This window comes from Pan paniscus, chromosome 4, assembly GCF_029289425.2.
Source record: "Pan paniscus chromosome 4, NHGRI_mPanPan1-v2.0_pri, whole genome shotgun sequence".
Taxonomy (NCBI): Eukaryota; Metazoa; Chordata; class Mammalia; order Primates; family Hominidae; genus Pan; species Pan paniscus.
The window spans coordinates 114,540,856-114,568,625 of NC_073253.2; the positions used below are offsets into that span (position 1 = coordinate 114,540,856).

The 27,770-nt window shown below is 41.8% G+C and overlaps 1 protein-coding gene across 1 annotated transcript in view; it reads left to right on the top strand.

The window, feature by feature from the left end:
• Nucleotides 1-4,444: 4,444 nt before the first annotated feature.
• TNFAIP8 (TNF alpha induced protein 8) overlaps nt 4,445-27,770 on the top strand; it is a 127,761-nt gene continuing 104,435 nt past the window's right edge. The window contains exon 1 of the mRNA XM_008952057.6: nt 4,445-4,664. Coding sequence (XP_008950305.1) covers nt 4,664 — 1 coding nt within the window. The 5' untranslated portion in view covers nt 4,445-4,663. The remainder of the gene's footprint in view (nt 4,665-27,770) is intronic.

Here is a 27,770-nt window from a genome sequence, read left to right on the forward strand (position 1 = left end):
CTTACCTTCAGCTGGGCAGAAACAAAAATAGAAAGCATGCACAGAGGTATTTTTGGCATGCAGCTACAGTAACAGCTATCTCTACTTCATGTGATTTATGGAGTTTGGGGGTTTTTGGGTCTGGGAGGATTCATCAATTTAGATGTAGCTACAATTATTTTAGAATATATTTAGCCATTGAGTAATGGACTAGTTATTAGGAGCTTCTAGATTCCAATGTGTTTTATTGGCCCCAAATTGGAAACATGCAAGAGATAGCTTGAAAAGGAAATGACCCAAGTATCTATTGGCCCAAATAAGACAGCAAAGTTAGTTATCTTGCTAATTTCTAAACATCATCACACTATGAAATAAGGCAGAGAGGAAAAAAAGCCCTATTCAATTTCATTAGTAACAAAATGATGAATTGATTTTCAATGCAAAGGACCCCAGGGTTGCAAGTCACATAACCTGAGCATGCCCAGATAAACCAAGTGTTCCCAATTCATGACCCCGGAGCCAACCACAGCAGAATGTAAGTACTCAGATTGAAGAATGGGGATGGAATTAAGAAGTGAGGGGTACTGTGTTTTGCTGCAGTATGGATTTAAGAGCCAAGGACCCAGCATCACCTCTTTGCATGACCCAATCAGATCATGCCTCCTTGCATTGTTCTGTCTCTCTCACAGTTATCCTCTGCCTATAAACCCTCCCTCCAGACCCCAGCCTGGGGAGACAGATTTGAGCATTGCATTCTATCACCTTGCCAGTCAACTTGCAATAAAGCTTTTTCGTTTTTCAAAAGCCAGTGCCATAGAATTGTTTTCTAAACACATTGGGCGGTGAGCTCACTGATAGGATGCAAGTTGCCTAAGATTTCAGGGGTGCCCCACTCTCCATTCCTCCCCAAAAGTAAACACTGAGACAGTGGTCACTCTGCATTGTTTCTACCATTAGAGTCTCTCGTCTCTTAAGTTTAGATAGTTCTAGAAAGTGGATCATGCTGAGAGAGTGGGACCTCCATGTAGAATTTTAAATTTTGTATTAATTTTTAAATTTTAGCATTTTTATGTTTTGCAGGGGAAGTACAGAAATGAAAGATTGAGGATAAAAGTTAATGAATAGTTAATGGATATGGCCTCTGTAGATAGAAGAAGGTGATCATCGAGGACCCAGAGAACTGCTGAATGAGTTTGCTCTGATCCATTGAGACAAGAAGAAAGGAAGTCAAGATGAATGTGGATGCAGAGAGCATTTTGGGTGGCTGGGGCATGATGTCAAGAAACTTCTCTATTGATGATCTCTAAATTTCCTATGAACTAGGAAGTGAAATCATATATCAAGAGAGTGGGAAAAATGTCTTGAGGACATGGTAAAAAGATTAAACCCCTTCTCCTTCCCATCCATGATGCTGGAGGATATGCAGGCTGCAGGATGGCCTAGTGGAGACTTGAGGTCATAAATCTGTAGTGGTACCAAGTTTCACACTTTTTGGTTGTTAAGTAGTCCATATAAAAAATGTGGATGGCTAAAAAGATTTGCCAGGTGGGTACAGGGAAAGGACAATGGGATAAAGGAATAGGGAGGACTAGCAAGGGAGTGACTGATGTGTTGACTCTCGGAGTTAGGCTGGATAGGAAAAGAGGCTGAATGGAAGAAAGGCAAATCTAGATCAGATAAAAGAAGATTGTGGGGATCAAGGGTGGGAGGTTGTAGTTGGGGTATAGAATGTCAGAGATACAGATAATAAAGGTAGAGGTGGCTCTGAGGGTGCTGCTACAGAGTGCAGCCGGGGACAAGGGAGACTAAAATCAAGCAATGGTGAAAGTTACTGGGGTTGAGGTTTCAAACACCATGACATCCTGGGTGACTCTCACAGCAATCATGCAGATGGAGCTTCTCCTTCTATCTCACACAGTAGAAGCTAAGTCTCATTAAGGTTTTGTGCTTTGCCCAGAGTCATCCAGCTTACACAAGGCAGTTCCAGTATTAGAATTCTCAATTGGTGGTAACAAATATCACTATCCATGGGCATTCAGAGATAGTTTCTGATTATTTGGGGATGGGAGAGGTTGGGTGTCTACAAACCCTTTTAATCCTTTAAATCCTAGTTTAGTTGCATTACTGCAGAATCCAGAGGTATTTAGAAAGTACCTATCTTTGTCCTTCTTTCCACTGAATGACACCACCAACGACTGACCCTGCCAGTCCTGAAACCCTTTAAATCTACCTACATGACTCACCTTCCTTCACTCCCTCCATCCCCTCAATCTCCAGGCTTTTATAAGTCTTGAATGCATATTCTCCTTTCCATCCACATAGTTTAGGCCCTCAGCATCTGTATTAGTTTTCTACTATTGCCATAGCAAATGATCACAAATTTAGGGGTTTAAAATAACACAAATGTATTACTTTACAGTTCTGTAGGCCATAAATCAGTATTAGTCTCACCAGGATAAAATTAAGGTGTCAGTAGAGCTCAATCACTTTCTGAAGACTCTAAGGGAGGATCCATTTCCTTGCTCATTTAGGTTATTGGCAGAATTCAGTTTCTGCTGTTGTAGGACTGTGGAAGAAAAACAAGTCTAGACCAGATAAAGAAAGTGAATTTTTTGTTGGCTGTCAGCTAAGGTCCTTTCCCAGCTCCTGGAGGTTATCCACAGTCCTTGGTTCGTGGTTCAGGTTGAGTCCCTCTCACACTTTGAATCTCTTTGACCCCCTCTTCTTCCATTTTAGGGGATTCATGTGATTAGATTGGGCTCACTGAAATAATCCAGGATAATCCCCCATCTCAATGGCATCAATCTTAATCACACCTGCAAAATTTCTTTATTCTTTTTTTTCCCATGACCGAATGAGAAGGTAACACCTGCAAAAATTCTTTTGCCATGTAAGATAACATATTTACAGGTTCCAGGGATTAAGAAGTGGACCTCTTTCTGTAACTCTACTCATTCTGCCTACTGAAGTATCTCACCCTGACATATTTCAATATTTCCTAAGCAAGTTTCTTGGTTCTGGGATCTTCTATGTTTCCAGATTAAACTTTCTAGAACCACACCTGACATATCTCCTGTGCTTAAAACCCTTCTGGCTTCCTACCAATCAAAGGTCAAATTAATGTTGTTTAGTTTCTATAGGAAAACAGCCCTTGAGTTTTGTCCTGTTTTACTGTTTTAGCTTTATTCCGGCCACCATTCCACTTCTCCTCCATCCTTATTCAGGCTTGAAAAAGTTTACTGTGATTCTTCTTCACTTATAAGCTGCCTTTGAAGCTCCCATTTCTTCTTCCAAACCCAGCTCAGACATCACCTACTCCAGGAAGATCTCCCTGACGCCCTTCCCCAAAGTTATAACCACAGGACAAGGTCCTCTTTTAAAAACCTCCGTATCTTGTGTATGTTTCTATCTTTTGCATTAAACCCAAATGTGTTGTGATTTTGTCTATTTCACCTATCAAGAGTTTACTTTCCTCTCTCCAAGCCAAACTCAGCCATTTCCCAAACGTGTAACTTTCTTTGGGAAGGCTATTTACTTCACGATGTCTCCCTTTTCCTTTGTAAAACAGGGATAGCGACAGGATCTATATCATAGATTGTTGTGAGTAGTAGAACGGTGACCTACACATATTAAGTTTTACTAGTATTATTAATATTTCCAGCCCTCAGCGCCCAGCTGCCATGTACTAGGTGCTTAATGGATGTTTATTGTATGGATGGATTCATCGTACTCCCACCAAGGTCCCTCGCCCTTGAAAATGGCTACCCCGGGCCAGGGCTCCTCAACAGACTGAAGGTCCAGATCCTACTCCATCCTGGCGGTCTCGGGTGGCCCCTGAGGAGGGCAAGCCTTCCGCTCCACAGGCAAGGACAGTCACAGCTAAGTCCGCGGGGGGCGGCAGAGAGCGAGGGCTTTCCAGGAGCCAATGAGTCTTTAACTCCAAGAGGAAGCCCTGCATTCTCCGCAAATGGAAACCAGGAATCGGGAGCGCGTCAGCTATCGTAGGGTAGACTTAAGGCCCGCAGAAAATTAAAAGCAAAAGAGCAGGCGGAATTCAGGGGCTTTCACGGATCATCATCATAATAGTCAATAATGATGGCAGCAGACACTAACATTCACGCGTTCTTGTTAAGTGCAAGGCACAGTGCAAATGTGTATGGCCCCATTTAACCATCTCAACACACTACGAGGTTGGCGTCTCATTTTTACAACGGAAGAAACTGAGAGGCTCAGGAATACCGTATCCTATGCATATCTCCCAAGCGGGTCCTGTTCTCCAGCGCCCAGCGATCTGGGCCTCGCGGTCCGAGTCCGGCTCCAGGGCCGCCGCCCAGCCCTTCTCCGCGCTCTCCTGCGCCTGGGCCACTTCCGACTCCTGCTGTCCCGTCCCCAGCTCCTCCTCACCCACTCCGCCCCGCCATGCCCCGCCCCAGCCGCTCGGCTCCTCCTTCCCTGCACGCTCCGCCCCCGACCTCCCGGCTCCTCCCCGGCCTGCCCTCCACACCCTTGGTCCCTCCTGCAAGTTCCGCCCCTGGCCTCTGCCTCCTTTTCTCCCGCCGGCTCTAACCCGCGCTTGGCTAAGGTCCGCGGGAACCCGTGAGCCACCGAGAGAACAGAGAACTCGGCGCCGCCAAACAGCCCAGTTCGCGCTTCAGCGTCCCGGCGCCGTCGCGCCACTCCTCCGAGTAAGTGGCTCCTGGGCGCGCCCGTCCCGCGCACACTCCAGCGCGCCTCTCCCGCCGCTGGGCTGCGGGCTGCTCTCGGGGAGCGCCTCCGGCTCAGAGAGTTTCTGAAGCGAGTGTGAGTGAGTGTGAGTGGGTGCGTTTGAACAACTTGTTTAGGTGGGTGTGCGTACGAGTGTGTGCAGGAGCGCACAGCCTCGGAAACTCCGCGAAATTTTACTCAGTTCCAGTGCCGCACTGAGGATCCAAGACCCCTTTTAGGAACCCTTACCTATTCAGGGCGACCTCTTAACCACCTCCTGCCGTGAGCCTCATTCTTCCCTCCCTTTGTAACTGGGTTCCCGCTATTTGTCACGTCCTCCTGTAACCGCACATACTGGCGAAAGCACTGCCCGGGTTATCAGGGTGCCCCAGATTGCAGACTGAGATGCTGGCCTGAGATTGTAATCCAACCTTGCATTGTAAAACGGGCAGAGACCAGAGCCCTGCTTTGAGATCATTCGGTGGAGACTTCCTTTGAGGAAGAAAATGTGTGTGTGTGTGTGTGTATGTGTGTGTGTGTACATGACTGCACATGTGGCACTGGAGCCCTCAGCACCTGCTGCAAAGACACCTGATGAGCTCCCAGGCTCCGCGGACTCCTCGCGACTGATAGGCACGTTCAAGACCAGGCTGACCCAACAGGCTTAGGCACCTTGAATATGTTTATTGCTTCAGTGACACTGTATTTCTAAACCAACAGATTTTCGAAAACACAGAAGCTCTATGTAGAAAAAGTAGTATCCCTAGAGGAATCATGGAAGGAATCAAACAGTAGTTCAGTGCCCAGTGTTGAAACAAGAAAATCCTTGGATTGCTTAAGACTGATAATTCCATCCCTACATAATTATTTTTATGAGGGGAGGTGGGGGTCAGTACTCCCTCAATGCAGGACATATTTCTACATTTAAAAAGTTAATTGGAAGCTTTGCTATCATAACAGCAGTATTGTACAAATAGTTTCTTCATCTATAAAATGATTGCCTGGTTGCTGGGGTCCTATCTAATTTTAATAGTCTCTCCGAGTTCTACATTTCAGTTTATTCTTGCTACTTTCTTGCTATGAAAGTAAAATATTCTCCTACTTCCTTGATAATAATCCATTTAAGAAATGTTCAAAATCACATTCTGAGTAGAAATTATTCTTTGAGGGTGAGGATAACAAAGCTGTGTGGCCAAAGGAAATAACCAAAAAGGGTAGGCTTTAAGAAGCCATTGTGCATTGGCACATGAAAGGTAAGAGTTGATAAATCACTGTAAGTGCTGCTTATCGCAGCCGATATTTTTATCCTGGTTTGAATCCTGTATTACACAGAAGTGTTTCCACACTGTTTTAACTAAGGAAACATTATACTTTGCAGTGTAAACATATGACTCCATCTCTCTTTAAGGAAAGAAATAATTATCACGTTTAATTAAACACTTAGACACGTTTATTGCCACCGTCTAATTAGATCTGTCATGAGGAGTTAAGTCAGCAAGCTATGGTTGTTGTTGTTTTTAGAGACAGGGTCTTGCTATGTTGTCCAAGGTGGTCTTGAACTCCTGGGCTCAAGCGATCCTCCTGCCTCAGCCTCCTGAGTAACTGGGACTACAGGGGCCCACAAGTAATTGTTAATATTCTAGCTAGTAACACAATTTGCTTTTTTGCAGATTTTTTGGATGCCTTTTCTCCTCCATACACATTAATTGCCTCCGGCATTCACTGCCCATCTTTTGAGTTTTTACTTGTAATCTGAGTAAATAAAGTTTAGGGAAGTAGACTACCTCTGTAAAATATGAATCCCTTAGATATTGAATGTGTTGTGTTAAGCTCTTTGGATTGACATATGTAGACTTTATAAACCATTATATTAATCTAGATTATGTGATGATTTAAGAATTATTAATAAATCAGTGAATAAAACAAGGTTCTACCAAAAGCATAGTGATCCTGCACAAATGGGCCTTTTAAACACTTTCTTTAAGGGCAACTTTTACTCCGTGTACCTTTTGTTCCAGTGTGTTTAAACTCACCAAGAAAAGTTGGTGTGAGTTGAGAAATCTCATGTTTGTTGTCTCTTAATTTTCTATTTCAGACTATATTGCTAGACATAGTCTTTGTTTACGTGTTGAGCTGTCGTGAGGACAGGCTGTCCTGGGATCCTAAACAGAATAGCAGAAACCTGGGGGTGAACACACTGCAGAGGCCAGGAACAGAGTATTTTATGAGGCCGGTTCTTTGCAATTCTCATTCTGTTGAAATGGAGGAAAGGGTGTGTGGAGAGGAATGATTGCATCCAAACAGTACTAATTAGGAAATGCTGAGTTGGGGGAGGAGTGGATTTCTATGTGACTTACGGCTTGGAGACCTTCACAGAGGTGATCTTTAAAGTTGAGTCTGCCACAGTGCCAGGCACTGCAGAGGTCTCATACTTAATTGATCCAATTAATCCTCTTCTGCAGGAGATAGCCCAATGTGGTAGTAACACCCTTCCTGGAGATTTCATTCATTCTCAGAATTGAGCTTTGATCTACATCATGTAGAATGGTCCATTCCTCACTCCCTCCATTTATGCGTGATAGCAGTTGAAGGGGCTGAACATGGGATAACCTCCAGGAGACAGGGGAGAAGCAGTGATGATAAATAAGGGCCACCTGCTTTTTCACAGAGGGGAAGGGCATAGGGGCTATTAGTACAATTCCAGTGCCAGGGGCATTGACTTTGGCAATGGCAACATGCACAGGGGCCAATCTGGATAACAAAGTGGACAATTTTCCCTGCTTTGGCATTCTCAGGGATCTCTGGCTCTGATACAGAAGTTAAGGGAAGGAATTGTGTGGTGCCAGATTAACTTTTATCACCTCACCCCTCCTCACACTGCCCACATCCTGCATTTAATACCAAATGCACACAGCAAGAACTCAACAAACACTGAAAAGGCCCTCGTAACACCCAACCTTTATGTTTCCCTCTGGCTAAGAATTTTCTTCCCATACTCTTGTCTCTGGTTTTGATGACTGTGGCCCTGGAGTCTGAGCCAACTGCAGTTTCTAGGCTTCTATACTTCAGTTGTGCTGCCCAGTAGCTGAAAATGAATAATTTGTAGAGGGTAAAAAACAAAAACAGAGAACCATGTTGCAAAATGTAAAGGAGGTCAGTTCATTTTTAGCCTACATTTTGGCCTGAAGAGGAGGAAATGAGCTACCAGTGGAGGGTAGATAATTCTAGAATAGCAGAGCCAAGGGGTATCTTGGAAACCACCTGGTCTATGGCCTTACACCATATGGTTGCTATTCCTCAACTTTGGAGGTGTCCACCTCCTTAAGTCCAGCTTGCAGGAGGAGAGCACCATTCATTCACACAGCAGGTATTTATTGAGCTCCTGCTATGTGCCTGGTACAGCACACCCTTCTCGTGTTTACATGAAATCCTTGGGATTTGAGAAGGCAGGTAACTTGCGTAAAGATGTCTGTTGATAAGAAGGAGTCCCTGAAGGTAAGTTGCTAGTGGTAAAAATGGGTTTGGAATTCTGTTGTGTTTCACAAGGACAGTAGAATGATATTCAAAATATTTGTCTTTCTCAACAATAAGAAACTCAAAAGAAGCTCATTTCTGCCAACATCTGTTTCAAATAACCAGTGGTATTACTGAAACAAACCTGATTCCATAGGATATGGTTTTACATCAGACGTAAGTTACCTGAGAATTGTTTGAAAATGTCACAGGCTCAGCAATAATCAAATAATACCCAGCCCATCCTTTTAGAGAGCAGTTGTTTTTTCTCTGGAAGCAAGTGTTTATGGTTCAGAACTAAGGTAGCTGAGGTTCAGAACCAGCTGCAAAGCTGGGTGTGTGCCAAAAAGGTTGTTTTCCTAGGCTTGCCCTTTTCCGTATAGGACAAGGGGGATTAAAAACCAACATGGTGATGTTTCTGTCAAGGTGACGGGGGGCTAGGTGTACAGATCTTTTCCACTAAAAACAAGGGTTGCGGGGAGGTGGTCACAGGAATGAGACTCCAGGCTAACTCGTAAACACCTCTGGGTTAGTTTCTTTAATAACAGAGAATGGAATTAAGTTCAAAATTCCACTTGTAGTTTCCTTAAACATTGGGAATAAAGATGACTTTAGTTAAGAAGTAGTTGGTCCAAATGCCTTTGCTGGAATCAGCAGCTCACGTCTCAGCCCCTGCTGGCTGTGTGGCTTTGGACAATCTACTTAGCTCTCTGAGCCTGTTTCTTCACCAGAGTAAAAACTGGGGATAGTATTTACATTATAGGATTGTTGTGCAGATTAAGCCAGATGTTCCTCTCCTGTGTCAGTGTGCAGAAGGCACCCATTAAGTGGAGGACTTAGTTAGATTGGCCAAATAGGTCTCATTCCAGTAAGTGTTGGTACTGAGCCACAGTGGAGTAGAGAGGGAAAGTAGTAACTTGTGTCATATGTGATTTTAGCATGAATTCTTTTTTCCTTTAACAATGCCAGAGGAGCCCAGAGAATGGGGTGAATGTAGCACAACTTCAATGATTGCCAGCTGCAGGGTCACATGATTATATAAGGGAAATGTCGCCGCTGCTGCCAAAGATAAGTGAGCCAGAGCAGGGCATTCGAGTTTTATGTGCCTGAGAAAGAAGACGAGCCATAGTACCCATAAAGCTTCTCTGCATGAGGGAAGCTTTCAAAAGACCTATTACAGTTAAATTGTGAGCAGTGGGTTGGCCTTTCACAACTCCCATGTTTAAAACAGGTAGTGAATGAAACCAGATTATTTAAGACAGACAGCTGCCCTTGGTGTTGCAAAGGGAATCGGGCTGGCATGTCTTCAGGGGAAGTTGCGTGAGGTCCGGGAGGCCCAGGGCAGGGACCGCATCTGCAGGATTAGGCACCGGGGTAAGGTCTTTTGGGAACACAGTACTCAGCAAGGCACACAGTAGACTCTTGGATATTTTAAAGGAGCCAAAAAGTAAGCAACAGCTCACTCTGTCAATACCCTCTCTAAGCCTGGCTCTTACTCCTTCAACCCAAATTCATTTAGCTCAAGCCTTCCTCATTCCCAACTCTTATTTATTACTCTTATTTATCATTTGTTTAACAAAATGAGGTTCTTTGTTTGTTTGTTTCGTTTTACAACATGGCTGTCAACATAAATAGGGGAGACAGAGATTGTGGTGTGTGCTATGTAGACCTAACTACACTCATCTTTCCTGTCCTGAGCTCTCTTCTGACTGTGTTCAGACCCTCACACACATGCAGACACGAAAAAAAATGCCACAGTCTTCTGAGAAAAAAATGCATGGACAGTGTTGGCAACAGTGCAAGTTTCAGAACAAACTTTGGTCAAGTAAATCTTTGGGAAGTAAGTCCAGTACCTCATTCCATCATTCTGTGGTCAGGAAACTACTCTTTTATTTTTCCTTCTTCACTCTTTAAAGGGTTGAGATTGTCTTCTGGAAAATGGCAGGTGTTTGGTTAAATACTGTTTTGCTACACTTGAAGGGCAGAGCAGTCCTCACTTAGTGATGGAATTCCTTTTGCCTTGAGGCAGAATTAGGCTGCTAGTGACTCATGAGGTATACCTGGAAGAGGTGAGTGAACTCAGGTCTTCCCAACATCCGGTGATGACCTCTGTTTGCACACACGTAGCCACTTTGCTCCTTTGCTTTTATGACCTGGAATGACTGATAGTGCCTGAAGGAACAGGCTGCTATTACTTTTCAACGTAAGAGACCCTGTGTAAATAGGGAGCCTCCTGAGGAAGCAAGGATTCCCTGCCCTGTGTACCTGTGGTGCTTATCACTTCCCTGGCAGGGAAGCTCTGCCCAGGTGGGGTAGTTTGAGAGCATCATTATCTGGGCAGCTACAAAAGTGATACACCAAATGAAACTTTGAACTTATCCAGTGTGCTGTGTTTTAGGGCTCATCTGGGACTATAGCTCTGAACCTGTTAAGTCAGAATCACCAGTGAAGCTTGATGCAAATTGAGAAACCCTAGCCTGGGAGACTTATGTGACTCATTTTCCTGTCTTGTTCTAGAAAGAAGCTTATTCAGGCAGCAGCTAGCTGTAGGGATTTTTTTTTAATTTTTTTTTTTTTTTTTTTTGGCAGTGGAAAGAGCTCTTGAAAGTACAGAGTGGCTTTAAAGTTTAAAGAAGATTAAAATGAACACAACATATAAAATAAACACAACATATAAAACAAACACCTATGTACCCATCTTAAGAAATAACAAAATTGTTTTTATAGGTCTTCACTGGGTGGAAAAATATTAACAAGCAACCAGGTCAAGAACAAAAAATAACAACCAAAACAATTAGTGGTGTGCCACAAATAGAAGAAATTGAAGGCCGTGAAACAGAGACATTGGAGAGTCTGCCCAGTGTTCATTAGTTGAAAATCTAGACTTGAGTCACCAACAATGCTGACATCATAAATCCAGTATGCCGGCTGACTTAAGGATAACTCAGGTGGTTTGTAGATACTGAACTGGGATGGGCATCCTTATTTCAACAGCGGCGCATGTTTGGAAGAGCCCGGGCCCAACTCAGGACTCGGAGTTGCCAAGCGGACCGTTTCCCCTAACCCAGGCCTGTTTCCTGTCCTGAGGTCCTGGTACCTCCAGGAATCTATTCTGTTCTCAGAGTGTCCCTCTCATTTTGTAATGGTAGAAAATGAGAAAATGAAAAACAGACCATTTTTTTCTTTGAAGCCATGTTCTGTAACTTCCTCCCTCTTCTTTTGCATTTTGGGTTTTGCCAGTACTTGAGACTTCCCTTTTTCTGAATTTTAGTCAGTTTTTAATTTATCATTCTAATAGGGACCATGGAAATTATGAATAATAAAGGTCTGCTGCTGATCATAACATAGTATTAATTTTAGTAGAATGACAGCTTTTTTTTTCCCCTCTAGATTTAAATATTTGAACAGAGAATAACAGGTATGAAACTGACTAATTCAGGTCTGGCCTCTGCCTTCCTCTGTAGTCAGCCATCCCCCAGGTTTGCTGCCCTGGAGTTGAGCACACCAGGGCCTTTCAGCCTTACCATTAGGGAAATGAGGCAGATAGAGGAGGTTGGGCAGTGATTTGTGGAGACAGGTGGCAGGGGCAGAGGATTAACCACCCAAGCCCAATAAGCATATCCACACTGAATTTTACCCTTTAATCAGTCTTTCGTTAAGTTTTGTTTTTTTTTTTTCTTTTTTTGAGATGGAGTCTTCTTTTGAGATGGAGACTCCATCTCCCAGGCTGTCTCCCAGGCTGAAGTGCAGTGGTGCAAACTTGGCTCACTGCAACCTCTAACTCCCGGGTTCAAGTGAAGCTCCTACCTCAGCCTCCCGAGTAGCTGGGATTACAGGCAAACACCACCACACCTGGCTAATTTTTGTATTTTTAGTAGAGACAGGGTTTCACCATGTTGGCCAGGCTGGTCTCGAACTCCTGACCTCAAGTGATCCACCTGCCTTGGCCTCCCAAAGTGTTGGGATTACAGGCTTGAGCCACCGCACCTGGCCTGTAAGTTCTGTTTTTTTTATGGTTGCCTTTAGTGATGATAGTGTTCTGTATAAGTGTATTAGTTTTTAAGGGCTGCCATAACAAAATACCACAGACTGGTGGCTTAAACAACAGAAATTTATATTCTCACAGTTCTGGAGACTGGAAGTTCAAGATCAAGACGTCAACAGGTTTGATTTCCCTGAGGCCTCCCTCCTTGCCTTTCAGGTGGCCACATTTCTGCTGTATTCTCACAAGAACATTTCTCTGTGCACAACCCTGGTGTCTCTCCCTCTTCATAGAGTGCCAGTCATATTAGATTAGGGTCCCACCCTTATGATCTTATTTAACCTTAATTGTTTATTAAAGGCTGTCTCCAAACACAGCCATACTAGAGATCAGGGTTTCAGTATATGAATTTGGGTGGTACATTTCAGTCTATAACAATCACCTTTATAAAGGATATTAGTTGTCCTCCTTTACACAGGGAGGATCTTTTCAGGACCTCCAGTCTATGCCTGAAACTGCATATAGTACTGAACCCTATATAAGCTATATTTTTTCCTATACATATGTACCTATGATAAAATTTAATTTATAATTTAAGCACAGTAAGAGATTAACCATAATACCGAATAATAAAATAGAACAATTATAACAATATATTGTAATAAGATTTATATAAAAATGATCTTTCTGTCTTCACTTTCTCTCAAAATATCTTGTATACTGCACTCACCTGTTTTCAGACTGCATGGTCTGTGGTCACACTGCAGCTGTGGAAACCGAGACCATAGATACGGGGGACTACTGAGGAGACCACACCATTTGTGTTGTGATTGTCATATGGTTTATTTCTGTATCTATGTATAATCCCCACAAATTATAGTTACTTTTTTCTTTAAACAATGATCTTTTGAAGAAATTAAAACAGGAGAAAAATACGCATTTACTGTGTGTGGGGCTTTTGATTTTTTAGTGTAGACACAAGTTTCCATCAGGGATTTTTTTTTTTTGTCCTTCAGCCTGAAGAATAAAAATTTTTAATATTATAGCTCACATCTACTGGCCACAGATCCTCTCAGCTTGTTGTTTGTGCACACACTTGGCGTCTGTGTGTCCAACTCTCCTCTTATAAGGATACCAATCAGATTGGATTGGGGACCACCTTAAGACTAATTTTAACTGAGTCACCTCTTTAAAGATTCTGTTTCCAAATGCAGTTGCTTTCTGAGATATTGGGAGTTAAGTCTTCAGCATATGAACTTTTTGGTGTTTCTTAGTCTGTTTGTACTGCTGTAACAAAATATCTGAGACTGGGTAATTTGTAAAGAACAGAAATTTATTTTCCACAGTTCTGGGGGCTGGGAATTCAAGATCAGGGCACCCACAGATTCAGTGTCTGGTGAGGGCAGCTCTGGGCTTCCAAGATGGTGCTTTCTTGCTGTGTCCTCACATCGTAGATGAGATGGGAGGTGGAGGGGCAAAAGGCACTGGGGTATACCTTTCAACATCTTTTGTAAAAGCACTAGTCCACTCATGAGGGTGGAGCCCTTATGACTTAATCACTTCTAACCACCTCTTAATACCACCACCTTGGGGTTTAGGTTTCAACATATGAATTTTGAGGGGAGATACACCTTCAGACCATAGCAGGAGGGACACAATTCAGATCATAACAATCGGGATGTTTTAGACTGCAATTAAGCGAATACCAATGAACAGTGATTTGAATAGTAAAGACATTAAATTGTCTTATATGAAGGGCAGTCTGGGATTGGGTAGATTCAGGATTGGATCCTTGGCTAAACAGTGTCATCAGGGACCAGTTCTATCTATTCTCATCCTTAGCATGTTACATTTTTATCTGCAGACTTGCCTCTTTGTGGGCGGAAAATAGCTTTCTCAGCAACAGGTATCACAGGTTCCTGCCAACCTCTTTTTAAGACAGGAAGAGGGAGAGAGAGTGTGTGTGTGTGTGAAGGGTGGACACAGAGGGCAGCAATAAATTGCTTCTCTAGTAGTGTCTATCCCTTTTCATCCGGGAGTAAAATCTTTCCTGGAGCCTCTTTAAGCCTCATTGGCTAGAACTGTGTCACAGCCTTAAGGGAAGCTGTGAAAGTGAGTATTGGGCATTGAGGGAGAACCTCTATTGTGGGAGGTTGGCTGTGCCCATAGGGGGAAGGGGAGGGGCATGGTTACAGGGTGGACAAGAAGCATCTGTACTAACCCCGGGCTCCCATTCCCTAAAGGCCAGTTACAGCCATCAGTATTCCTGATACTAATAATCCCAGGTTTCATTGGAGTTAAAACTAACCACCCATGATGGCAGTTGGGAGGAGAAAACCAAATAATAATATGGAAGGTGTTGAAAATCACATATACATAATTACTACTAGCAGTGACTTTTTCTTATTCTTTTTCATTTTAAAACTGACTGGAAGTATCTTGAAGCAGTGATTTTTTGATGTTAAAGGTCATGGGTTTATAAAATAGCACTACTTACTTTGGGGAAAACATCCTACATTCCAGCCAGAAAGGTATCCATCATATAGAGAATTCCTTAATTTTCCAGAAATGTTTACCATCCCAGTAATCATGGCAAACACTTATTGAGTACGTAGGGTGGGCCAGCAGGCACTGTGCCGAGTGCTTTATACACATTATTTAATTTCATCTTCAGGAGGAATCTATGAGAAAGATACTATTGTTAAGCCTTGTTTGCAGATAAGGAATTGAGGCTTAAGGAGGTTAAGTAACATGCTGTGAATGCCTGGCCACGCTGGGATTTACACTCTGGTGGCTCAGCTGCCCTCCCATACTTGTGCTACAGGGTGTTACTCTTCAATAATACTGCCACAAACACCCTCCTTTTCTGTGAACTCTCAAAGGCTGTTGCCTCTCCAACCAGTCTGGTTCTGCTACAAAGCTTGTCTCCATGTTTCATTCTTCACATTTTGTTGTTTTTAATAGTAGAAGGATGAACCATGGTGGTGTGCAGAGCTGGTCATGCCATACCTCATGGAGTGTGAGATGTGTCATCTTGTATTTGTGAGAACCCGATGCCCGACTGTACATTGCAATTCTGGTAGATATCTAAGAGGTTATTTTGTTATTTTATTTTATTTATTTATTATATGTGTTTGTTAGAGATAGGGTCTTGCTCTGTTGCCCAGGCTGGAGTGCAATGGCTATTCACAGGCACAATCATAGCACATTACAACCTCAAACTCTTGGCTTCAAGCAGTTCTCTTGCCTCAACCTTTTGTGTAGCTGGGACTACAGGTGCATGCCACCACACCCAACTCTAGGAAGTCATTTTGAATTGAGATTGCTCTTGAGGTATTTTGGAGCATGTCATTTGTTATATGCTTTTAAAAATAATTTAAAGTGTTATAAGGCAAATTTTAATTAAACAGTGTAGATTCGGTTATTTACCTTCAAAGTGAAAAGTTCATTGAAACAGTGTTCGTAAGATGCTGGTTCCTGTCTGATTTATTACTGGGTCCCTACACTTTTCCACCTAGCACTGAGAGACACGTTGCAATTTTTTCCGTCAGTTGGCTACTGTGCTGATATGCCTAGATTTTCTTAATGCTTTTTTAATACTTTTATTGTAAAACATAAATATCAAAAAGCCACACAAAACAAATGTACACAACTTAGTGAATTATTACAAAGCAAACACTCATATATATCACTAGCATTTAGGTCAAGAAATAGAACTTTGCCAGAGGGACCAAAATTTTACATCCCATCCTGATCACATTTCCCTCTGTTCCTCCAAAAATAAATGCCATCCTGACTTTTATAGTAATTACTTCTTTGCATCTCTTTATGGTTTTATTACCCAAATGAGCAGCCTGACCCACTGAGTTTTAGTCTTACCCATTAAAAAAAAAAAAAAAAGGTGTTTAAGTCTCTTTTAATCTACAGATCCCTCTACCAGAGTCTCCTTCCTTTAATTTTTTTTTTTTTAATTTGTTGCAGGACCTGGGCTGTTTAATTTGTAGAGTTTCCCACAGTGTTGATAACAAGAAAGATTCACACTCATGGTACAGTTTAACTTACTACTTTGCCCTCTGTTTCCTGTATCTGGATCCAGAGACTTGATCAGATTCAGGTCTGATCCCTTTGGCAAGATTACAGATGGTGGTGTATTCTTTCACTGGGAGACACATGGGGTCTGGTTTTTCCACTCTTTTGATGTTAGCAGCTGTTGATCCTCAGTGTCTCGATCTGTTAATTCAGTGGGGGCAATTGCAGAATGGTGATACTCTAATTCTATCATTTTGATTTTATTTATTAGCTGGAGTAATTTTATAAGGATAGACGCCTTTTCAATCTGTTATTTGATTGCCCAGTGATACAATTCACATAGGAAAGGGATGATAAATGCTTGATTCTTTCCTTTGATTTACTCAGTTTTCAAGAATTGATTTCATGTCATTCTCAGAAGATCACTGATTAGGGTTTTTTTTTTAATTGTTACGAGCTCATGGAATTAAATCTTTTTTATAGGTTTTAGTCTATTGAAATTTTAGTTTTTACTGAGACTCAAATTGTCCCATCTTTGACCAATGGGAGCCTCTTCAGTTGGCCCCTAAGTCCTCCTGACCTGACCTTAGTATTCTTGTTAGTTTCCTGCTCTTTGATTTGCTAAGGTGATCCATGCTTGTCTTGTACATTTCTTGCCTATACCTGGAGTCAACCATTTTCCCAAGAAACCCTGGTTATTTTGTAGCGAGAAATGGTATTTCAAGACTATAGTCCAGACACTGGGAATCCTCATTCACTGGAATGGTTAGTATTTATAGGCCTTTCCTTGGTCAGAGCTGGGAAACACACACACACACACACACACACACACACACACTCTCTCTCTCTCTCTCTCTCACACACACTTACATGCAAACATAAATACTCATATAAAGATAAAATACTTTGTGAGTTCATAATGCTATTTCCAATTCAAGTTCAAGACTATAGGGTTTCTGTTTAACCTCTTATATATTACATTTTTGTTCCTTTTCTTCCACACTTAGAATCCTGGTTTTTTGGTCACAAGGGAAATAGACTATTGTGTAATTACCTATTTGATTACCCCATATTACACACAAATCGTCTCCAAATAATGACATTAATACTACCATTACCAGCTATGATTACTGAAAACAATAAAAATAATTTCTTTGGCATATGCCATACTAATTCTTTCCCATGTTAAAAAAATGGTTTAGTACTTCTGCATCATCAGATCTTATTATTGTTATATATTAAAATATCTCCCTTTTAATACTCATTTAGTCTTATTTGTACAGGTTGTTGTATATATCATGCTTGTCACTTGTCCTCATATCAGTGTCTCTAGACATTTTGATTAAAGCTCTTTCTCTAGTAGATTTAATAGGAGGGGATCATGAGAACAATATTCCCTAATTTCAAGTTGATAAAACTTGGTCTGTGACCTTTATAATTAAGGGTCACTGTTGTCTGATATAAAATCCTTGGCTCAAATTTTCTTTCCTTGAGAATCTTAAATATGTCACTCCATTTTCTTCTGATGTAAACTATTGTTGTCCGAAAGAGTCTAATGATGATGATCTCAATGTTTTCCTGCTATACGAGCTACTCTTTTAGCACTTTTCAGAGTATCAACTATATATCATTTCATTCAGTCAACAGAGTATGAGCATTCCAGTACTGTAACTAGTGAGCTGTTATGTTACCAAATCTGAATGTATGACTTGGTCAACCCTGTTCCCAAATAATCTCTTTCTGCTCTTGACCCAGAATAAGCCAGTTACTCTCAGTAACTGTAGGTTTTTTATCTTTGTAACATCTGCTGGACCTTGTAAAGAGTACAGAGTTAACACTAAATATATACTTGTTTATGAAATAAATGCTGTGGAAGGATGTGGGCTTTTTTCTTTTTCTTATTAGCCTGTTGGGAACTGTCCCATCCCTTTGCCTCTTTTCCTCTGATCCGGTGAGGCTTTGCCTTTGTGCTCCTTGAAACAGGCCCTTCCCCTGAGCAGAAGGTATATGGGTGCAGCACCCATTGGTTCTGGGTTGTCCCATGGATTCAGTGTCAGGTTTTCAGACTGTGTTCTTGTTGTATTGCATTTTCAGGACTAGCATGTCGGGAACTCCTGGCGCACAGAGTATCTGACTCCACAGTAAGGCCACTGTGGTCCCCATGCCTGCTTGCCCTTTTCTTTGTCTACACCCTGATCTGTTCCTTCCTGGGTTTCACAGCCTAGGCCCCTGGCATGTGGGGCATAGACCCCAGCCTCTCTGTGACCTTCCTTTTCTGACCACTGCATCAGTGGGTGCCAGGGATTCCACCTGCCCAGACAGGCCCTTTCTTCCTTCCTGCCCTTTCTTTTCTTGACTGATCTTTTTGGTCTTCATTTCTTGCCCATCAGAACCTTTTGCAGGGCACTACAAAATGGGACCCTTGGCCAAGATGTGACCCAGATGCATTTTGCTCAACTTATACACTGTGTTCAGCTTTTAAAATTTACATCTCACTTAGTGGGGCATTTGTGCGAGTTTGGCCAAAGACTCTGCTGCTCCCTATTGTGTTCCTCCTGGTCGGTCATACATTTCATTTATCTGCCTGGCTTCTAGAGACAGGTGAGTTGGTGACCTCTGAACTTTGGTATCTCTTGCTTCTCAAAGCATTCACCATGTGGTGATGACCTTGGGCTGCCCTATTTTATTCATGACCTGCCCTAGTTCAGCAAGACATTCTTGCCCTGGTTCACTCACCCTGTTAGGTCCTGGCCTGTGGGCCATTCCGACTTTTTCTTTCATCCTCTTGAGTATCCCAATCACATGTAATAATAGGAAAAAAACGATTTTATGACACTTAGCTTTTAAAAGCATTCATTCTACAAAAACAATGATGAAAATGATCAAGGAGTGATAGGCTAGGCATAGTGGCCCACACCTGAAGTCCCAGCTTCTCTGGAGGCTGAGGTGGAAGGATCCCTTGAGCCCAGGAGTTTGAGACCAGCCTGGCAACATAGCAAGACCCTGTTTGTATTAATTAAAAAAAAGTAATGGAATAATGGTTCTTCCCTGATGGATGTGAATGCTTAGGTGATCTCTTATTGCAGGTATAAAGAAAAAGGGAAACTCTTAGCCTTGGTCACACCAGGGAGAGCTTGCTGTAAGAGAGTCAGTGATATGGAAAAGCTGCCTGTGACTTGAGAAATTGCTCTTACTCCCTCCTTTTCTGTTCCTTGTCAGTGCCCTGAAGTAAGGAGTTGTAGAGTTGGGCTCTTCTCTGCTGTGGCCGGGCCTGTGGGAGGCAGCTCATGAGCCTGACTGCCCTAGTGAATTTCTTCCCAGATGTAGTTTTTCAGGTCACAATTGAAGCAGTACTGGAAATGACTCTTTGCTCCTAAGAATCTTCGAGACAAATAAGGACTTGGGTTAAAAAAACAAAACAAAACAAAACTGTTTCTATTCCATTTTATTAATTCAGCAGAAGTCATACCGAAGACTTGTTCTTCTCCTGTTCTCAGCTGCCTGTCTTTTTGCCTTTTGCCTCTGGTTGGCCCATGTATGTGCCAAGTGTGGCAGTAAAGGCTGAGTAGTTTTTGACCACTTACTATGTGCCAGGCACTGTGCTAAGATCTCTCTGTACATTGCCACATTCTTCAATGGCAGTTTGAAATAAGTTCTATCATTATTATCCCCATTTTAAAGATGGGAAAACAGACTGCTAGAGCTTAAGTTGTTACCCAAGGTCAGAGGCAATCTGATGTTCAAATCCGGTGGTTTCTAACCATATTGCCGTAGTTCCTCTTGCAGGAACTATGCCACCTAGCCAGCTTGCAGGGGCTTGCTGGAGGGCAGTAACAGAGCTGGGCTCCAGAGGCTGCAGGATGGAGATCTTGAATATTGTAGAACAGTTCTTCAACAGAAAAAAAAAAAATCTTTGGAACAGATTTTTCTCAGAGCTATTTAAAAATCCCTGATTTAGCCCAGGCACCTATAATCCCAGCACTTTGGGAGGCCGAGATGGGTGGATCAGTTGAGGCCAGGAGTTCAAGACCAGCTTGACCAACATGGCAAAACCCCCTCTCTAATAAAAATACAAAAATTAGCCCGGCATGGTGGTGCATGCCTGTAGTCCCAGCTCCTTGGGAGGCTGAGGCAGGAGAATCTATTGAACCCAGGATGAGGAGGTTGCAGTGAGCCAAGATTGCATCACTGCACTCCAGCCTGGGTGACAGAGCGAGACTCCATCTAAAAAAAAAAAAAAAATTCTGTAGCATAAAAACATGACTCCAAGTCTCACAGCCTGAGTAGCCCCAGGTTTATAAATCCATTGTCAGGGCTGCAAACAACTTGAGAGCAACCTGCCTTGCTGATAACAAGTCAGCAGTGTTACTAGCATTTGCTTGTTAACAATACCTCAATAAGGGACAAGAAGAAGGGAGGTGAAACTTAAATGTGCCAATTTTGAAACTTGCTAGGCATTCTAGTAGTGAGTTTGGTGGAGAAAGAAGTTAAAATTATCTAAAAATAACGTTTTTGAATTTCTTACTATCTGTGCTATCTCTCCATATGTTGTCAGAATCTTTTTTTTTCTAATTTAAAGCATCATTTATACCCAGAGGAATATCATAGAGAAATTTTGCTTACATGGTCTTTTTGAAATAGTTAAGCAAAGGACGCAGCCATTATTTGGTACTAGGTAATGGGAAAAGCTCTGGACAGGCGAGCAGGAGGAGGCGAGCAGGCGAGCAGACTGGGTATATAATATTGCTGAGATGCTCAACCCCTCTGGGCCATAATTGGTATATCTAAGAAATGTGAGTTGTCAACTATAAATCATCTCTAATCCCTCAGTGTGAAAATTCTGTATTCTGATAATTATCACATGTACTTTTCATTGTCATTTTAAGCATGGGAACCAGGGAGTCCAAAGCTACTGGTAGAGCCAGAGGGGTAGTATCCTGGGTCCCTGTGGGAAGGAGTGCTGACTGCCCCAGTGTGGAATGAGGAATTCTGCACAAGTGGCTTTGGGTGGGAAGCCAGGAAGAACTCTGGCCCCAGAGGCTTCCCAGGAGGCTCCAGAACTACAAAATATTGCCTTGAGATAATCTTGTGAGTAGGTTTATTTTTAGGCTATATTTGTGTTCCCTGTCATTGCTAAGATAAGTGACTGTTAACTATACTAACATACAAGGAAACTTTGCTAAATTATCTTTTACACAAGAGAGCCTATCTGTGAAAGTATCCAAGAAGCTGATACAAGTGACCACAAGTGAATTAATTTTGATACAAAAAGGGTTCATTACAGCATTGTTCTTAAGAATGAACAAAACAAAAACTCAAACCACTTAAATATGCATCAGCTGCTTACATACATGAGGGTGCTTCCTTGAGATGAAACACTGTGCAGCTTTAGAACAAGATTGGTCTCTATGCACTGATATGGAAAGATCTCCAAGACAGATTAACTTAAAAAACAAAATACTGATCTCATTATGTGTAAAAAGGCATATTGTAAGTTTATGAGTACATACGCTTTTTTTTTTAGAAGAATGAACAATATACTGTTAGTAGTAGAACTATGAGTTGAAAGAGAGAAAAAGAGTTTAACTTTTTATTTTATACTGTCTGTGTGTTTAAATTGTATAATAAAAATATATTTGGCAAAGGAGGGAATTTAGATTTCAGTTCAGGTTTTGAGGCATTCTAGTACTTCCTTAGAAAAATCTGTATAAAAAGTGCACGCTGAGAAAAGGTGGGCATTGTCTGGAAACTCTTCAGCCTCCCAATGTTGGGTAACTCCCTCACTGCACTTCCCCAGCCTTTACTATCCTCCTCTCAAAACAGAAATCTCTGGTTATTGATTCCTCTAACCCAGAATAGTCAATGGCTCCTAGTGTCTATTAAAAAAAAGTCCCAGTCGGCGCGGTGGCTCACGCCTGTAATCCCAGCACTTTTGGAGGCTGAGGCAGGCGGATCACGAGGTCAGGAGATCGAGACCATCCTGGCTAACACGGTGAAACCCCGTCTCTACTAAAAATGCAAAAAAATTATCTGGGCGTAGTGGCGGGCGCCTGTAATTCCAGCTACTCTGGAGGCTGAGGCAGGAGAATGGCGAGAACCCGGGAGGCAGAGCTTGCAGAGAGCCAAGAATGAGCCCCTGTGCTCCAGCCAGGGCGACAGAGCAAGACTCCCTCTCAAAAAAAAGTCCCAAAGAGCATCATGGCAGAGCAGACAGGGTATGGGCCTGGCCTGTGAGTTTGTCATCTTGCATTTGGGCAGTGTTTGTGGTGGCTCTGCCATGCCCCAGTCACAGTGTTAGTGCGGGAATACAAAGGTGAACTGCGTGCTGTGAAACTGTATGCAACTTCCTCTAGCCTCAGTCTTCCCACTTACAAGACAAGTTGTCAGGATTAAATAGAACAACAAATGCACAGAGCCCAGAGGACAATATTTGCTCGCTTGCCCCATCCTTCTCTCCATGTCCAAGGCCAGATGTGATGCCTACTCCTCCTCTGAGTGTCTCCTTTGGTTCCCATTTCTAAACCCTGCATTGTTCCAGAACGCATCGCAAGCATCCCTTCCTTTGCCTGGTTGTATTGCCCCTTTCCTGCACTGCCCATTGCTTCTCTTTCCTGGACATCATTAGCCTACCCTTTAGGAGACAGTTCAGATGCTGCCTCCTCCAGGAAACCTTTTCTGGTCCAGAAGTCATCTCTTCCTCTTAAGGTTTTGTGTAGTTCTTTCTAGTCTCCTTTGTTTATATTGATTCTGTCACTTACAGCATTCCGCCTTAGTTTGCAGCTTTCTGTGCCTTACTAGGATAGCTTCCAGGGGACAGTAACCAAGTTATTTTTTTTTTTTTTTGCTTTCTTTCCCCAGCTTTACTGAGGTATAATTGACACATAAAAATTGTATATATTCAAGGGGTAGAATGTGATTATTTGATGTGTAATGATTACCACAGTCAAGTTAATTAACACATCCTTCATCACACATAGTTACCGTGTGTGTGTATGTGTGGTGGGAACACTTAAAATCTGCTCTATTAGTAAATTTCAAGTAAACAATACAGAATTATTAACTATAGTCGCCGTGCTGTATATTAGATCTCCAGAACTTACTCATCTTATAACTGAAGGTTTGTATCAACAACTCCCCATTCCCCACCCTCCAAACCCAGCCCCTGGCAGCTGCTGTTCTGCTGTCTGCTTCTAGGAAGTAACTCAGTTTTGTTATCTCTAGAACTCATCTTTGTGCCCATGTTCTCAGTAAATATGTGTTAACGAATGACTTCATTTTTAGGATTTGCCTAAATATCATTTTTACTTTCACTTAAGGGATTATTTTAGTTTCAGCTAAAAATTAGAACATTTCCTTGAAATCCACTCTGTTTAGCAGGCTAGACACAGTTTCTTTCCCCATGCAGGGATTAAACTTGAAAATTGTGGCTTTACTAACCCTGAGGAATTTTTAGGAGGAGACCAGGCAGTCATCTTATCTCAGTTGGTCTAGACAGTCACCACCTTGTACGTGAGTAATTGGCCCATAAGCTCTTGTCTGATGAGGTGAGGTGTTATCCTGATAATTTAAAAAGCAAACATACTACCCCCATTACTAAGACAACTCCCAGCAAAAGTAAAGGAAATGTATAAAGAAAAAACAGTAAGGTTATAGAGGTGTGTGTGAAAACAAGTGTTTCATTTCTCATATTCCTTTCCATCCTCATCTGTGGTTATATATAGCTGTGACCATAGAATATACACAGTTTAATGTTCTGTTTCCTCTTAACATTATTTTGTACACAGTTTTTCATGTTTTTATGGACACTTGATATGTTTCTAAATGAAACAATTGGAGTTCAGTTGATTGTTGCCTTTCCTGAGAGAGAAATGGAGAGTGTGAAACAAAGGTGTACCTTGAGGGAATGTCAGCATCATCTATTCCTAAAAGGCACGGTCTTATTCTGATGTTGCTAAATTTTACTGGAGCAAAAACATTAACAAATGATTTGATTGATGTTTGCAGCACAATCAATGGGATTAAGGTCTTGAGCCACTGAAAAAAGTTTTCTTTAATTAAATACACATCTTTAAGAGATTAGACAGAGTTTTGCTCAAGCAATGGCTCTTTATTTAGAAAAGCTGTTGGGAACAGCTGGAAGGCAGCCTTTCCTTATCATCAGGCTTGTATAACTAACCCCAAGTTGTTTGCTAATAAATTTCAGGTCCCTAACACTAATAGGATGAAATAATTTTACATAGAAGGATCAATCTCTAACCTCTTTTTTCAGAAGAAACTAATCTGACTGGTGCCTATAGGCAATGAGGTGTGTTTAACATTTGGAAAGAATTAGACTAAATACCAGAATCTCTTTGAAGTTTGTGGATGTAGTCTCCAAAGAGAGAGGAGGGCATTTAAAATTAAACTGCACAGAATTATAACGAGCACTTACTACTCATTCTTGGAATGAATCTGGCTTTGGCCCTAGGCTAAGTTGACTAGATTTGTGCTCCTTTTGTTGGCTTAAAGCCACATTCACTCCTTTTTACAATGAGAACCAACTGCTTCCTAGCACGGTTTTGTAGCTTTCTTTTATGGAGGTTCTTAATTATTTTGCTATTTCTTTCATCATGCAGAGTCATTAATACAAATGTTGATTCAAAGTAAATTTACCTGCTGGACCAGCTTACCTGTTAGGAATTAGTGTATTTTATATCATGATCACACCTTACTATACTTATTGTATACAATCAAATCTCATAATTTCACAAAGGGATGCTTATCAGACTTGTGTTCCCAATAGTGTGTATCTTTGTGTGGTATCTATGGTTTTATTTGTGAAAGAACTGCCAAAAGATTGGTCCAGGTTTGTTTCTGTTTTTATTTATGACTTAAAGAGAGGCATTCGGTCTTACTAGTCACCCAGAGCAGTTTCACTGGATCCCAAGAAGACCTAAGAGGACTGTTAGGTTTGTAAGAGAAGGACTGTGCTAGGCTGTACTTAGCCATAACTTCAAAAGAAGACCTGTATTGGGCTGGAAACCTCTTTTAAAGATTGGAGAATTCAGAAGAAATCTTGTCAAATAAAAACTTATGAAATGCTATCAGTTTCTGGGGCTGAGGCAGGGTGCCTGGCACAAGGGGATTCTACCAGGTTCAAGCTGCTTAGACATGGCTGACTGACACCAAATCCTGTACGTGGCTGCTGTTTATTATTGCCAGCCTCTTCCTCCTGTTCCCATCACTAATTCTTGCCTTGCTCCAATGCCCATTTACCACCTATGACACTTTGAAGCTGCTCTTGCCCTGGGATAAGTTAGGAAAGCCAGAGTGGGAGAAAAGTCCGAGGTAGAAGTGAGGCGAGATCTCTCTATATTTTTGGCAGTATTTTCTAAAAGCCAGGGCTGGGATCAGAATTCAGGCTGCCAGCTGTTACTACTTCCACACTACTAAGTCCTTAAAGTTAAAAATAAATTACAAAATCATTCAAAACCATTATGAAGTCAGTCCAAGACACAGCTTCACCAACGATTTCATTAAGTTTAAAAATTCTCTTATCATTCAGTCAACTAATGATTACTAAATGTCTTACTAAAGCATGCAGAGTCGAAAAATATTAAAGAAAGAAATTCTCTGCCCTCTAGGACTTATTAATCTAGTTGTAAGAAAAATGTTAGGACAGAAATAATTGGAATGCAATACAGAATACATAAGTGAAGTGTATTAGTTGTCTGTTGCTGCATAACAGATTACTAAAACTTAGTAGCTAAAAACAACAAAAAACATTTATGGTTACATACACTTTCTGTGGGTCAGGAATTTGAGAGCTACTTAGCTGGGTGGTTCTGGCTTGAGGTCTCCCATAGGATTGTAGTCAGTGAGCTGGCCAGGTCAACAGATATCTGAACATTTTCTGCGGCTGGAGAATCCAGTTCTAAGCTGGTTCACTTATGCAGTTGGCAAGTGGTAGTCGCTCTAGGCAGGAAATCTGACTTCCTCAATATGTAAACCTCTTCACAGGTTTATTGGAGTGTCCTCATGACATGGTGGATGACTCTTCTTAGAGTGAGTGATCCAAGGGAACATAAGGTGGAAGCCTCAGATGTCTCCTATGATCAAGCTTTGCTTGATCACCGTTGCTGTTGGTGTGTGACTTATTGGTTACACAGGTCATATGGGAGGGGATTACACAAAAGAATGAATATCAGGAGGTGGGAATCATTGGGGACATCTTGGAGACTGGCTGTATGAAGAGGCGAAGATCTGCATAATAATGCAAAGAAGTGTTGGGATGCCTCAAAGGAAGGAGGCAGAATGTAAAATTGATGGATTTTCAGTAGCTGAGGTTGAGGGAAAGGGTGTTGGTTGAGATAGGGCATCAGGAGCAAAGCAGGGCAGACAGCAGCAGGTGTCAGTGTGTTCAAGGGACATTAATGGAGCAGTGTGGCTGGAGGAAAGCCTAGTCAGGTAGGAAGGGGTCAGGGCCTGTAGGGTCTTGCATGCCAAGCTAAGGAGTTTGGACTTTCTTTGATTATTAGTGATGGGTCTTTGAAGGTTTTTGAGCAGGCAACTGACATAATCATTGGCATATTTTACCTTTAGTTTGTGTGTGACCTTTAGGGTTTTGGTGCCCTTCTCGTTTGTTTCCAGTATTATCCAGGTAGTCAGCTCTCTAATTTCTAAAATTGTGTAACACTTTTGCCCATGTCCCTTGATCACATACTACCTTGTACTATATAACTTTTCGTGTATTTATCTTGTTATCACAAGTAGATAGCAAGGGCTATAGGGCCATGTCTTTATCTGTTTCTATTTCCCCTGCTGTATCTAGCACACTGGGTGCCCAATAACTACCTGCTAGCTGCTTGGATAATAGCAGCCAATTACTACATGTGTGTACAGCCACTGTTTCTGGCCTGTCATGCATAATTTACAGTTAAGCATTTTTCAAAAGAGGAAGCAATTGCAGTGGATTCGATTTATGTAAGTGGAAAAAAGTGTTCAGAATCAGTTATGCGTGCTTGGCATTTGCCATAACATTTTTAGGAAATTTGGAATAATAATTTTATTTTTAAAAACTCATGGATTATTTTTAGCTTCAAAGAGTGTTCTTATTTTGCGTAAGTTAAACTAATGGGGCAGTACCAGCCACGGAGTGCAGGAAGGGCTGCTTTCATCTTTGAATAGTGAAAGGCAGCCTCTTTCATGCATATGTTTATGGGATAAAATTCCTTTTTAGGATTTGGGGCAGAGTTTTTTCCCTCTTATGCCCCTTAGTTTGAATGGAATAGTCATTCATTGTCCTTGTATTTTCGTTGCCCGGGTAAGTATTTCACTCAAGAGATAGTTTCAAGAAAGTTGGAGATTTCTTGTTTCAAACTAGCAAAGACATTTTTGCTTTTGTCTCTTGAAAATCTCCCTCAAACTAAAAGAATGAAAATCAGGAATGCAGACTGTATCCTTATAAACCTTGGAGACATCTGTAACCCTGACCCATACAGGACCTAAAGATAGAAAGCAGATGAAGTGATGGCAAATGCATTTGCAGAGAGGAGAAGTGAAGTCAAGAATAAAATGCCTGCAG